The sequence below is a fragment of the Serinus canaria genome, chromosome 10, assembly GCF_022539315.1.
Source record: "Serinus canaria isolate serCan28SL12 chromosome 10, serCan2020, whole genome shotgun sequence".
Taxonomy (NCBI): domain Eukaryota; kingdom Metazoa; phylum Chordata; class Aves; order Passeriformes; family Fringillidae; genus Serinus; species Serinus canaria.
Window position 1 is genome coordinate 9,349,008 of NC_066324.1, and position 15,696 is coordinate 9,364,703.

General features: G+C 37.8%; 1 protein-coding gene across 3 annotated transcripts in view; it reads right to left on the reverse strand.

The window, feature by feature from the left end:
* Window positions 1–1,232: 1,232 nt before the first annotated feature.
* Window positions 1,233–15,696, reverse strand: part of EFL1 (elongation factor like GTPase 1) — a 64,727-nt gene continuing 50,263 nt past the window's right edge. For all 3 annotated transcript variants that reach the window (XM_030228566.2, XM_030228564.2, XM_030228565.2), the window contains 2 exons: window positions 13,357–13,541; window positions 1,233–3,204 (listed from right to left, as the gene is read on the reverse strand). In XM_030228566.2, the coding sequence (XP_030084426.2) occupies window positions 3,016–3,204; window positions 13,357–13,541 (374 nt within the window). In that variant the 3' untranslated portion in view covers window positions 1,233–3,015. The remainder of the gene's footprint in view (window positions 3,205–13,356; window positions 13,542–15,696) is intronic.

Sequence of the window (15,696 nt, forward strand, 5' to 3'; positions counted from 1 at the left end):
GCCAGGGATTATTCTGTATTACCTCTCTGAAAAGCCTGTTGCTTACTCCACAGACACCTTTTTAAATAAACAGTGTGGGCTTTGTCTTCTATTTTAGGAAAGTTATAATCCAGAATGACTGTTTTCATGAAAATATGGCAGAGGGGACAATGAACCATATAACTGTCATGGAATCATCACTAAAGCCCAGGAGTTCCTCAAGGCTTGTCTCCTCTCTGAGGCCTCTGCTATAGCAAAATAAAAAAAAAAAAAAAAAAAAAAAAAGGCCAAATACTCCAGGGTAGCAGATCAATTTGCACTGGCATAAATCATTCTGAAAGCAGTGATGTAACAGTGATTTATTCATTACCTTACTTATTACAGTGTAAAAGAACCATATGAAAAAAACTGGAAACAGCTCTCCACAGATGGGAAAAAGCCAGCACTGAACTGGTGATGATGAACAATCTGCCTTCCATTTGTAATTCCACCTGAGAAGATGCAGATTTTAGCTGTGCTCAGTGGCCAGTTCACAAAAAAAAATATCTTGTAACAGCATTGAACTCCCCTCCTGCTCAGGGGGGAGCAAACCTGTGTGAGCACGTAGGAAATGCAGGGCTCCTGACTAAAGTTTTATTTTTGCTGCCTGGGCAAATTATTTTTCATTGTTACCCTTTTACACTAGCAGCTTTTCTGGGAGAAAAAATGCATCCAGATGTCTCACTGGAGCACAGTGAGACATGTCACCTTCTAAGGGTGAAGGACAAGGCTTTTACAAGGCCATGAAAATGCTAACAGGAAAACACTACTGAATTTGGCTTTTTTTTTTTTTGGTTCAAATTCCAGAATCAGCAAGCCTTCACAAAGATAAGCAGTTTCAGTATAAAGAAGTAAGATGATAATAAAAATATTCCTCTAAAGAACCAGTGGGGTGTTATGCAGTTGGATCTTTGCTAAAAGAAGAAATTAAGGAGGAGGGATGAGGGGAAGAAAGGAAAAATTATCAAATAAATAAATAAATAAATAAATAAAGCAAGCTCCTGTAGGAAAACAGCATCTGTTGAAGTAGCAAATATCTGTCAAACAGCCCAAACCACACTATTTCATGGTATCTATTTTTTCCTCCCATTAGTCATGGTTTGCAGGAGTTTTAGAACCATGGAATGATGCAGCTGTAAAAAACCAAAACCTTTTCAGTTTATTAATAGATGCTATAAAAATAAATACTAATTTTTATCTTATCTACTTTTGAGTAGATCCAAAGTAGCACAAAACAAATCAAAAAGCACAAAATCACAACAGAGGATATGAGTAAGCCACATCAAGTAGATAAGAGCCCAAACTTCAGACACGCTGCTAAATCAAATTGGTATTTACATGTAAATATTTTATCTTGCATGTAAACTATTTGTCTCAACACCAGTAAGATCAGCAAAGCCTACACAGACAACTCATGTTGGAAGTGTTTTCCTTCTCAGGGCTGTACTGAAGCAGCACATCACAGATACTACAGATTTGAGAAGTAAAACTGGTGAAGAATAACAGAATATGAAAAGTACACACTTTTTATCACTACCCCACCATATCTATGGATGGTTTAGAATAAGAGGTTCTACTCCAAGTTCCAATTTCAAAACATTTTACGAATACCAAAGGACAATGTGCCAACATTCCAAGAGGTACTAAAAAGCCCTTATCCCTGTTTTCATGACTGTCCCTCTCTTACACATGATGCAACAAAGAAAACTACACTCTCTTGCCTAGTTTCAACTCTTGGGTTTTCACAGGCAGTCTGGTATGAACAAGAATCAAAATGAATCAGAAGCCATGTGAGAACTCAAATTATGCATTAAAAAAAATGCTGCTGACAAAATAGTCCAGCTCATTCACATCCTCTCCTCCGCGTGCTCTTCTGCTTCTGCTTCCAAAGGAAACCAGCAAGAAGCACAGAAAAATTTACACAGCATTCCCAAACTGAAATCAGAAAGGAGAAAGCCTAATAGAAGAAGCAAAACTATCAGATACCTTCCCTGAAGAATTTAAGTTGATATGATCAGGGCCAGGAGAAAAGTCACTTGAGCTCCCAATTCGAGTTCAGCTGCCAAGTCACACTGTGGGAGGTTTCAAGCAGACCTGCAAGCTTCTAGTCCCATCTGTAAATGGCACTTGTCTGGCACTAGGTTTAAATATGAAAAAACATTTCAGACAGATATATTTGAGGAAGCCCTCTCTAATCAAGAGTGCTGTTTTACTTCCAGAGTTTTCAAGTACAATGTACTTTACTGTCTGCATAAAGTATGGGAAGAAAATTGATGTCCTGTTTCTCATCTATACTGGAAATACTCACTCCCCTCACCTAGTTTGTGGAACTGAAGTTTTTAATAATGTGTGTTCTAAGGAGGGAAAACAAGACAAATCCAGCTCAGCTTTTTGCAGTGCTGACTTCCACATTTGCTATTTTTGCCCTCTGATTTAAAGATATATTAAAAGATGTAAGATATAAAGATATCTTACTACTTTAAATAACTGCTCACATGAGGAATAGAGTAAAACAAATAGTTTAGAAACTCCTAATAGACTTACATCTATTTGCATACAGGTAACTATGAAAGGTATGGTTAAGAAACAAATACATCACAGAAATGAATTTAAAAAACAGTCAAAACCATTACATTCAGTGCATGGTTTATTTGCAAGAAGCTAGCTAACCAGCTCTTACTGTAACTACATGTGACAAATCAGAAAGAAACAAACTGAACTGGGAGTTCCTAATTCTTGTGACAGGACGTTCAATAGGGCATTAAATTTTAAAAATTGAGACAATTGCAGTGAATACTTCTATTTTATTTCAATAAATAAACTATTTTCTCTGTACAAAACTTGGAAAGGCTTAAGTTTATTAAAACATAAGCCACAGACAAAGCATGTAAGAAAAATGGTATCAAAGAACAAAGTCCAGATGAAATTTTGCATCTGCTGCATATAAAACACTCCACCCACACTTAGCTGTGTCAGAGAGAGAGGGGGCAGACACAGCTACTTATTTCTGCTCAGAGTTCTTTGCTTCTCAGCGTGCTCCACAATTTTTTCTTCCACATAGAGCCCCTTTCTCTTTCTCACTGCATTCATGTACTTGCGGGCCTGGTTCTCCGAGTCTGCCTTCTCCCCAAAGTGCAAATATTCCTCCTCAGTGGTGGGGACCCAGAATGGGTCACTGGAAATGATCTACAAAAGGAAACAAACAAAAAAAAACAGTCAAGTAGAACAAAAGTTTATTAGCATATTTCAAGCAATCAGCTGCAGAAGCAGAGAAACCAAAGTGGAGCAGACCAAGCTGTCTGGAAATCCTGCAATTAGCTATGGAAGCTGAAAACAGGAGTTCAGACACACTCTGCAGCTCTTGCCCCAAGAAGCCCACAATAACTTTTCAAATTCAGCTGCAATTATCTGCACAAGTGTTTCTAAAAGCAATTTCAACTGCCCATCAGCAAACAGAGCTAAATAATGTTCAGAAAATTCTCAACTTTCAAGAGAGAACTCCTTATTTAGAATATTACCACACAACAATTGTATTAGGATTTATCAGAACTGAAGAGTTCTGCTCATTTCTGTGCCCTATGTTTCCCAATCCCAAGCCCAAGTTGGACAGATGGTTTAAAAATCACTGCTTCTGGCTCTAACATATTTAGCAGAGTTGTTCTTACAGCTTTGTAGCCCTTCTCTAGAACAGATTTTAGATCTAACACGATCAGACAATAACTGGACATGCCTTTATTTCCAGTTCATCCTATATACCCCACACTTGTGGGATTACCAGAGAGGGTATTACAGAGAACCCTAAATATGAACATTGGGAAGGAATGGAATTGACCATATAGTGTTACACAGGTTCTACTGCAGATTTCAAAAATACTAATTTTTCTTGATTGCAGATTTCCTCACAAGAGGCAGTTACAGGTAATACATTTTTTCTAAAACAAACCCAAAGGTAATAATGTACTCATTTCTTAAACAAAACCCTGATGGAAAAAGCAGTCCAGACAAGTATTAGCTAATGCAAGTACCACAACAGTTGTAACATCTGAGCATATTACTCTATAATAATTTCTGAAATATCAGCACTAGCACGAATAACTGACAAGAAGAGAAAAAATTTTCCTAAATTACCAATTTTAGCTTAATGCTATAAGCCTTTTCTACCACTGCAAACTTTTTCTTCTGCCAAATCCTTTCAATTGCCATATGGTACTTCAACCTAAGCAAAATAACCTAAAGCTCAGGTTACACAAACAAACAAGAAGAGGAATTAAAAAACGGTGACTGAAGATGGATGATTTTCTCCAGAAACATGGACAATTGTGGAGTCCTAATTTAATACCTCATCTTAAATAACTCCCAACACAACCACACAAATTACACTTTATGGGGAGTTAGGAGAATGACTATGGCAGCCTAATTTGTATCAGGCAATACTGTAGGTTCAGTCTTGCAAAAATGGGATGTAAAGCTAAACCAAGAGAAACAGTTCTAGTTTGCTCCAGTTAAGCACATGCATAGACTAAATTAGGTGGGTATTACTCGTGCTGAAAGTGACAGCCAATCTCAATTATTTACATGGGAAATGACTATGCACAGGGTTGTCTGGCTGAAAACCAAAAGCAAGTAGAGCTCAGAAATAAACAGTCTGAAACTCAGCTTTCCAAATTTTTCTGTGTTTATTTTTCACCATAAACGTAAGGACTGTCTAACCACAGAAGAATCTGCTTGAGTCATACCCACTCTAATGTCCTGCACAGGGCCTTCTAACCAATGCACAGAAACTTGGAGGTCATTCCTTGACAGCTTACATCTATAAAAAAAGAACGGTCCCCCCTCTATAAGAGTTTGAAAGTTTCACCATTACTTTATGCACCAGAAATAGAGAAAGGGCAGTGAAGATTGCATGCTGACTTGATAAAGCTGCTGTGATGCTCATCCTGAACACCTTAATGATGTAAAGCTACAAGAGACTTCCCCTTTCATGGTCTCCCTAAAGAGCTGAACAAACCCAAATTTCCAACTCTAAGAACACATGAAGAAGAAAAGGTGATTGATGCTCAATGGATTTGCTTCAGACTGTACTACTGAGGGAGGCTCTACAGCTACAAACTGGTTAGTTAAAGACTGTTACTATGCCCTTTGATGATTTAATTGGCAAGAAGTGTAACACACAGAAATTATGCCCAGAGAGAAGCAGTGAGGCAGTGGTTCTTGAAGAATGAATATAACAGAGGAGTCCAAGAGTATACAAAATTGAACTTACAGACCTAATCTACCTGTAAATATTTAGATACTGTAGTGATGGATGTTCAAGAAAATCCCCAGGTTTGACAGACTGGCTCTTTTAATAATTGATTAAAGACTTGCTCTACTAAAGTTTTGCACTGGATATTTCTTCACTGACAAGAATTCTTTATGCTTCAGCAGGTCTGAGGGAAGTCAGCATAACAGCAGGTTTGAATGTACTAGTCAGTATTTATTAGCCAGCAAGGGTAAAGCTATTTCAGCCCAGGGTTACAGAATCCTGAGTGAACCTTGCACTGCTACATGATGCAGAGCAGCGCAGTAAAGAGGTTAATTAGGTTTTAAAGAACTACCTCAGGAGTAGCTTGGCTTATCAACCTGTCTAAATAATTCAGCCACTACACACTGCTTCTAGAGCAAGATCTGGTGACATCAGAACATTTCTGTTAGAGGACTACACCTGCCTAAATGGTGCAGGTACACTATAAAAGATGAAATAATCAGCAGATGTGTTACCATGCCGTGGTAAGCAATGGGAAAGAGGAACCTAGGCCATCATCTTTAAGAAGTCACTGTAACCCTATTATGACACACAGGGGTGTTATTGACACAGTGACCCAAACAAAAAAGTAGGAAGTTTTTCTTTTTTGAAAGTTCTGATTGTGTGAGTGAAGGTAAAGGCATAAACCAGACTGTTCCTCTTTATTCATATCACATTAATGCATCAAGGCAAATGTTCACAGCAGGTGGAGCCCATCATTCTCCTGCTCTGTTAATACAGTGCAAGCATGCAAAAGGAGAACGGTCCCAAAGCATTGTCATCAATTTCCTTACAATGGGAACTGTCAGAATGGTGGGCCTGGGTTTCCTGGAATCAAGAGCTAAGAAGCTTTTTAGGTCCTGAGCTATTGTTTGTATTCATGGGAACAACACAGGGATGGTTCTGGAATTTGTAACAGGAATTGAGTTTTTGTCTGACTGAAGCCCTCAGTGATGAATTAGATTCTAAATGGACCATTCCTTCTGGAATATGGTATAGTAATTTCACAGAGAGCATTTACTTTGGATCCTGAAAAACCCACAGGCTCAAAGCAGAACAGATACCCAGAAACATTATTTATTCTATGTTGCATGCCACTTTTAATTTAAAATTCTTTAAATGTTTCCATGTACTACTTTTTCAGTACTAAACTAAAACATATAGCCTAAGACTCCCCTTAAAATCAGAAATGTGATAGCACCTTGACAACACTTTTACAAAAAGCTACACTCCTCAACAAAACCTTCAATCAAAAGAGAACTGGACATTCAAAATAATATGCCTTGCACAGATGGAAAATCTTTAAGGGACTGAAGCAATTCAGTCAACCTTCTATCAAAGGTCTGCCTCTCTCTCTCTGCCAATGTATTGAGTGTCTGGGAACCACTGAGCAGGGAGGAAAAGAAAATTACCACAGCCAAACCTTATGTCCCAAGTTTAACAGACAGAAGATGTAAAGGGGCACTAACATTAGGAATAAGAATCTGTAAAACCAATGACATTATGGTATTGTCAGCATTATGAAAAAGTACATTTTCAAATACCACCACACTGAGCTTGACTTGGTAACTGGAAAATTCAGCACACCTTTTCTCCAGGGATATTTCTAGACTTGGGAATTTTTCTTTTTAACAGCATGAAGTAGCCAGTGGCCTGTGCTAATTTATTGCCCAACATCAGAATTCTGTGACAGGGACAACATCAGCCTTAACTGCAAACAGCCCAGCACACCCACGATTACTCCTCCTCCTTAACATAACCAAGTATTTCTATACACCTGCAAGGCTCTTCTGAAAGACATTTATTTTTAAAGTGAACTATAAATCAAGATCCATGCAGTGGATCACTGGACCAGCATTCATTCTATAACAAAACAAGCTTTTCTCTAAATGAGCCCATATAAAATGCAACACAGGAAAATGAATCAGTGCACAGAGTTGAGACAGTTCTTAAATCCATTACTGCAAACACGATGCCTAAGTGATGGAAATGTTCCTATTAAAGGAGCATTGAAATTAAGGAACATTTTAAATTAATCTCCATTGATTTATTTTCCAGAAGTCTTGAGTTATATAACTTGTTTAAAGTATGACTATAAGCACACCTGTAGAATTCCATTATGCTTTAAAGCAAAATAAAACCTCCCAGACAAATACACAAAGTGTGTCTCACTGCTCACTGCAGAACCCACTCTAGGTATAAATAAAACTGTTCATAATGTAGTCAGCTGGGATTAGGTATTTCAAAAGAAGTGAACAGATTACTTCAAATATTGTAAGCAAAGAGTATTCTTTAGAAGAAACCATTCTAAAGCAAGATGTTTCATTAAATATAACAACTATTCAAACCATCACACCCAAACAATGAAGTCTCCTAAGACTTGTTTAGTAAGAGCATGCAGAGTAGCACAGGCAAAACAGATGTCACTCTCTTTTAGCTTAACAACAACACTTTAATTATTCAAGCTATAAATGCTTGTATCCCTATGAGAGACATAATCTGAATACCTGCAATAATAATCAATAAAAATAGAAATACTATGAGCACACTATGTCAATATCGATAAATGATAGACTGTGTACTAATCCTGCAAATGATTATGTAAGCTAATCAAGCTTTTCAGTAAGACAAGAGTTAGAGCAGACCACTTGCAATTCAAGAGGACTTGGAATTTTAAGGCTTAATTTGAGGATGATTTATGATTTGCATTTCAGTGTCACCCAGATGGCTCCAATAGTGATCCTGGTCCCATTGTCTAGTGTATTTCACAAAATGATGGTAAGAAACAGTTTCTGCCTAAGGCAGCCTAATTATGCAAAACAAGGTTGAGAGAAGCACCAGAAGCAAAGAGAAAGGATCTGCCTAGTTCATCCAAAAGGTCAGGCAGATTTGGGAACACAGCCATGCTCCTGGTAGCATTTCCCCTACTGGTCCTTACTGTCTGATGAAGACAGAAAATTTCTTTTGAGCCAAATATCATCAATGTGGAAAATGCCTTAGCTGGGCCATGAATAGAAAGAGCAATCTTACACAGTCTCATGGAGATTTTAAGACCAGCAAGCAACATTATGGCCTTTGTGAACTGCTCAGTAAGAAACACTAAATTCAGTGTGACTGGGCACTACCACCAGCAACCATGAGCAACCCAGGAAAAACATTATGCCAGAAGTTCTTTCTTGTGTCAAAAAAAAAAAAAAAAATCAAAATAACTATTATGCACATTTTCAAAGATGATATGGGCTCCAGTGGATCAGAATCCTTTCTACCTTTGAAAATTTGATGGTAGAAAGGTATTTCAAGAGCATTTACAGCTCAAGTTGTGTCCATCACATAGTAATGCCACTGACACAGACACAGACAATGCAACTGAGAAAGGTACAGGTGATATGCATGTCTGAGATATCTGAAGTAGCCCTGAGAAAGAAAGAATACAGAGGTGTATGAACAGTTACCCACTGTTTTTCAAGAAAACCATATGTAATATGCTGGGAAATGCTGCACAAGTGATTCTGCACTGAGCACAAGCAAATTCAAGGCCACTTGGGTACTGGCACTGTGCTTCCAAACAGAGAATACCCTACATGAGTGAACTGGCTGTGTGGATACCCTGCAAATAAAAGAAGTATCCAAAACTATCCCATAATTCAGAGCTTCCACTCACAATATACTGGGGACTGCCAAGGCCTGAAAATGCCTGGTTAGATACAGGAACTCCTCTTCCAAGAAATATTGTAATAATGAACATTTACACAGTAAGCTAAACTCATACAAGTTTATTTTGGCTCAGGAGCATCACCCTTGTTTGTGTCTCAAACAGTGACAGCTTTACCCTTGACTTCAGCCAGGAGCTGTTAATGGGAATTTGGTAACTGGAAATAAAAAAAAGGAGATGTGTGGCTCTACTGCTGCATTTTTTCCTATTACTTAAGAAACATGTATTGAGAAACAGAATTAAAGCCACACCCCTACCACTCTTATTTACTGTTTCAATTAGCTTCAGATGTTCCTGCCAAAACAATGAGCTTTTTATATTTGAAAGGTTCCAGGTTACTCCTCGAATTCATTTATGTGCCAAACTGTCACTGGTGCAATAATGTATGTAAAATTACAGTTCAAACCCAGAATAGATTCTCTCTCATTACCTCAGCCTGCTTCCTGTTTAATGCAAACCTAACAATCTCATCCAGCAACTTCTACATTAAGCCCCATCTTCTGAGCTGTGAAATGACTTACAATTCGAAAGGCATGAATTAAAATTCAGAATATAAAACTTCCACATTCAGAAGTCTCATATTCCTAGCAATTATTACACACAGCTTTTCTCTTACCTTTCTCCAGAGCCCTAAGGCACTATTCCACTTAGAAGGGACAATGACAAAGAATTCTGATTAAATGTGTTTACAGCTCACTCATGGCCCCTCAAGAGGAAAAGTATGTTTAATAGTTAATCTTCATGCAATTGAAAGATGTGAATTAACAGGAATACTATACATTTCACAACTTTACAACTAGTAGATGTCTTGGGCAATTCTTGCTGAAAACTCAATCAGCATCTGAATAGAGCCATATGCATTTTTTACACTTTTTTTTTTACTTTCAACACAGATTTCCCAAATGGAATGAGAGTTCCATTATTCTGAGGATTGTGCAATCACAAATATCTTCTTGTTCAAAACCTTATGATTAAGATAAAATTGCATGACTGAGTGAAAGATTTAACTGCAAAGAACTGAGAACAAAAGAAACAGGCTTAAACAAAAACATACATTAACTGAAGGTGTATTATAAATTCAAAGTTTAAAAAAATACAACTAGCTCATAATTATACTAAAATTAAATACTTTAAACTAACAATTGAATAGGAAAGTTTATACTGAAATCAAAGAAAGTACTGCCAAGTAAACCCAACGCACCTAACATTTGCCTAACTTTTAAAATGAGTTTTTTTAAGCTGGGACTAAACTGAAAGCTCCCATTAATGGTTCCTTGGTGCTGTTCATTACAGGCAGGAATAAATTGTAAAAGCATGCCAGAAGAAATGAACAAAAAAGGAGTATCTGACAAGACAGGCCTCGATATATGTACTGCTGCATCCCTTGGGGCTGGGGCAATCCCAGCTACACAAAATCCATTCATTAACTGAATTTCAAAAAAATGCCAATATCATTTCCACAGAGACCAAAATTGCTTCATTTAAATGGAGGCTCTATCACTGACTTTGCTGTGTTCAGAGTCTACAAATCCTGGTAAGGAAATACAATAAAAGAGTGAACTCACACCTCAATTCTTTAAACACACTCTATGCATGTAATTTCCATGGGACAAAGTGTCTGGAAGTTTAAAAATCCCCCAAACTGTCTATTCCCCTTTATGTAAAATGGGGTTAACAACACATTAGAAGGAATTGGTGTAGACAAATACATGTTCCAGGTACTCAGCTAATGAGCTGAGCACACTGAGAAAGCAGCAGCAGCACAGAGTTCATTCAGAATGCCATGGAAGAGTTTGGAGAGGGGGCAATTAAAGCAGCAGCCACACTCTTCAGTAACACAGTTTTAGCACTAAGGAGAAAACCAGTTTAAGATTACACCAAGTTTACATCATATTATCTTACACATTGATGCATTAAATAGAGGGATTCAAATAAAATGCTGGAGTTTATCATGTAGATACATAAACCATAATTCATCAGTAAAGTGATAATGTCAAAGTCATGCCCAACACCTGATGCACCTTTGTGCAGAATTCAAAGGGAAGAAGAAGCAGGAGCCGAGATACAAATAATTTCTCATGGTTCTCTGTCATGCTAACACTAGAGATTCTGAAAATTGTATTTATTTGGAAATTGTCTTGTGATGTGAGAGTAACATGCACTCCTTCTGCCATCACTGCACAGAGATAACATTACCAGTAGCTCAGTAAAAGGCTTATTTTATCACAAAATTATGTGAGCATGGCTTTCATGGAGACAAAAACCCCAATCCTCCCCTGCTGACAGATCCCCCAGGTGCAAAGGTGACTGCTTACACAGTCATTTTCCTACTACCAATGCATTTAACATACTAGCTGCAATTACAATCTCTCTCAGAGGTCAGTTTTAGAATATGTTGCCAGTTGTTCTAATCCCTCTGTCCTATGAGTATCTATGATTATGTGTGAATATTTTCTTATGTGAAATTTGTAACATCTGCGAGTGAATGCCCACACCAAGGCTTGGGGATAGAAGGGGAGGCCTGAGAGCCACAGGGTTCATGTTTTTGCTTAGTGCTGGAGCACAGGAGCTCCAAATCCTACAGAAGCTGGCACAGAACAATGGTTAGCTGGAATTGACGTCCTACTGGCTGATATTCCTTCAGGGCACTGATGTCAGAGGTTCACACAAAAGACCACTAAAGCCACAAAACCTCACCAGCTGCACTTCAGAGGCGACCATCCAGAACTGACAAGATTACTGTACACAGGACAGCCAACACTCACTGGATTGAGGTGCCTGAACTGTAACTGGCCAGAACCAGAATCTCTACACTTAAAAGATGCAGCTTATCCATTTTGTTGTGTGTGTAGACCATGTGTGAAGGGTCTTTTTTTTTTCCTTCCTGCATTCTGTGCAGCTGTTTTTCCTTTTGTGGTTCTATGTGAAGGTGTACTTAAGATAGATTAAATAAATCAATATAAAGGAGGAGAGCCAAGTCCTTGGTGCCTGCATTTACTAACACCAGTGAGGCACCACTGCCAAGCAAGACATAATGTGCTTTTCCAAGTGAACTGTTTCAAGTACTCCTCCCAACTCTTGCTAGCACGTGGCCAGTTTGCACAGGTCCTCCTTTTCCATTATCAACCACATCAAATTTCTGACTCAGTTACCACAGTTACTAACAAAGAAATACACTTAGTGGAGTATTTTACAGATAGGGGGACAACTTAGCTGTGGATGAAGAATCCACACCATGTGAAAAAGCAGCACATACAGAGAAACACTGGTAAGCAGCCCATAGCTGGTAACTGCAGGGAGTGCCACTGGCCTCAAAATCTACAGTTGGTTCCACCCAGAGACTTGACATTTGAGGTGACAAAATAAATCAAGGATCAAAGAAAGAAAGATTTTTTTTCATCCATTTACAAAATACTCCATTGTTTGCTAACACCAAATAAAGGAAGGCTTGACCAAAACCAACAAACACCCCCAACCCAACCCAACCCAGAAAAACCTAGACTTTGAAGTTATTCTAAAAATTTAAGGTGAAAAGTTTACACCCACTGACTTTTGCCCTTGAAGCCATTTTTAGCTTCTTCAGTGGAGTCTTCTGAGGAGCCTGACAATGCAGGTGTGTTTGTCTTGAACAAGGAGCTCTGATTTACAGCCTTTTATTTTCCCCCCTGAATGTCTACTCTCCACATCATAGAAATAAACTACACTGCACTTTCAGCTGATGACACTCCTGACCAGTTTTCCCTCTTGATTTACACCTTCACATTTAACTCTTCATTTCTTTAAGTGACAAGGATGACCAAAAAGGAATGATTTTGAGGCCACCACGACTTACTATCAACACATTTAATTTTGTAAGCATGATATCTATTTGATTTGCCTTTTAAACATGAAAATTTATGTTGGTTTGGAATATGGAAGGTGCCTGCTAGACCTTAAGAGGTTAACTTTCATGTGCATTACATTTGCTGATACATTTATTTTCTGTTAGTGGTAGGTTGGGGCTGTTTTGTGGTTTTGGTTTTTTTCCCATTTCCCAAACAAGTTTACCAGAGAACTCATGAAAAAGGGCACATAAATACAGGAAGACACATCTATAAAGAAACAATTTCATTTATGAAAGACTTACTTGCTATTGAAATAAAAATACCATCTAAACAAAATATAAATACATTTCTGAACAGCATATCCACAAAAAGAAACAATTTAAGGCTTTTTCTCATTTCAAAAAGGAATTAATCAAATGTCTTGACCAAAACTTAACCTTTTCTGCTTATTTATTCCAGCCTGCCACATCTACAGGAAATAGATCACCAAACCAGATGGAATGAATAGACATTTTTACCTCCCAGTGGCTGAACACCAGCTGTGGACTGGCCAGGCCACTGGTTCTCTTCCTGATTTCATCAGCAAAGCCAAAGCTTTCTGCTACTGGCAGGACTGCCTTAATAATGAACACATCCGTGCCCTCCTTCATCTCCTCCTGCAGCACTCTGCCTTCCCTTTTGGACAGCACAGCATACACACGACCTGCAGAGACACAATCCTCATCAGTTTACCAACATACTCACATCCTGAACACGCCATGAAGAGAAATACACCAATGTTTGTTCAGGAAGGCTCAGCTTTAAGTAAAATGCATAACTTTTTTTTGCTAGAACTCTTTTTTCTCAGTCAATCAATTAAATGGACACAATAAATTCAAACAACATATTCTGCTATACAATGTGCACAGCCATCTGAGTAACATCTAAATATTACTGCTGGATGAGTCCATCTATGTCCATTTCATACAATCATATGACTGTTTTAAAAAGGCACTTTGCCAGATTATGTGCCTAACTTGCTTTTTTTCTTATAACCAAATATTTGAGAATCATTACTAAGAAATATTATTCTGTTTCAGGAATTGTACCTAAGTCACTGGTAGAAATTTGCTTGCATATCCCTACATGGTACTTGCTCCAGATAGTGCAGAGCTATTCTAATCACAAAAACCTAGTTTATCTGAAATACTACATATTCATTATGCTTAATGACTTCAAATGGTTTGTTAATAAATTCAGTCTTAAGTTAGTCATGGATAATTTAAATTTTCTTTTCAAAGTTAATATTTAATCTATTGAAATACTGTGTATTTCTCATGAAAGTAGCTATGAAAATGCACATGTTTGACTTTATAGTAGGCATCATGTTTTTGAAAGTATTTCACAGACAAAAACTAACAAATACATTTGTGTTGATCAAGATAGTAAGCACACAAGAAAACCACTTAAAACACTGTGTCCCCCTCTCCCTGCTCCTCTGCTCAGCTTCAGTTTGAGTTACTGATTGTCAGAAAAGTTTGATGGAAAAAGTTTTATATTCTGAGAACACAGAAGACTTCACTTTTACAGAAGTGAGCATCTTAGAAAGAGGCAGGTCAATATGGAGATATATTAAACTTCCCAGGGTATCAATGTATGGAATGCCAAAGGAAAGAATGAGGACACAAAAGGCAGTGGTTTGACACGTGTCAACTGCCAAGCCTGACTGCACTGAAGGCCTGCTTTTCACTCTTCCTAATGAGCATGCAATTTATTAGCTGAAGTTTCCACAATAAATATTAAACCCATGAATTTGTAATGAACTAAGTGCATGTCCATGGCTATTACAACACAATTCACACTCATTAAACTGTACTAATTCGTTTGCATGTCTGAGACCTAAATTACACTCATTAAATATATATAAATATATATGCATTAAAAAGTCATGCTTCCATTTGGGCTTATGGCACAATAGATGAGCCAATGCATGTTTATTACTTCAGTGTAAACAATCATGCCTTTTGGGTACTGAGTAGTTTGGGAAATAGCAATTTATACAGAGTTCCTGAGGTCTAAAAATTGGTACCTTGCTTACAGCTTGATATGGAGACTCAGAAGTAATGTGCCCAAGTCCTTCTGGAACAGCAACATGGAACAATACACAGTCCAGTTTTGACAGCTATTAGTAATGTTACACATTAGAAAAGAGTCTGAGATGCCAAAGTTCCCTGCCATAGTAGGGGATGTTGAGGGTAATGTGCCCATGAGCCCCTGGCAGCACACCCTTTACTAGGCCTTCTACAGGGTACCTCCAGCAAACAGCAGGATCATGCATCTGCACAAAACACCTGCTCACTCAAAGGCATTTCTTTTCATCACAACAACTGTAATTTTTGGTCTCTGGACTGCTATCAGTATGATTGTGTGCATAACACCTGAGATTTCTTTACAAGTAACCAAATATTTAAAATTATTGTCTGTCGGATATGCTGCAACTTGTGCCATGATTAGTACAGTCAAAGTAAAACTGCTGATAGCTTAAAGGCATTGGAAGTTCATTTTAAAAAAAAATCTCAGTGCTTTGGATCAGAATCAGTGTGCAAGCAACTCCCATGGAACACTCCAAGAATAAATACAGTTAAGTGGTGTCATAAGTAGGTCATAAAAACAAATTTAAGTAGGTGTGAGTGGTAAGGTAATGTCAGTGACACCATTTGCCATGTACTGGGTTGAGCAGCTTGCACACCAGAAGAATACAGATGCTACTTAAAAACACAAAACTTCCAACTGACTGCAACAATAATTTAATATTCATTTTCCTGATTTTCTTTTTGTAGTATTGTATTAAAATATCTTGATATGGCATTTGCTAAGAT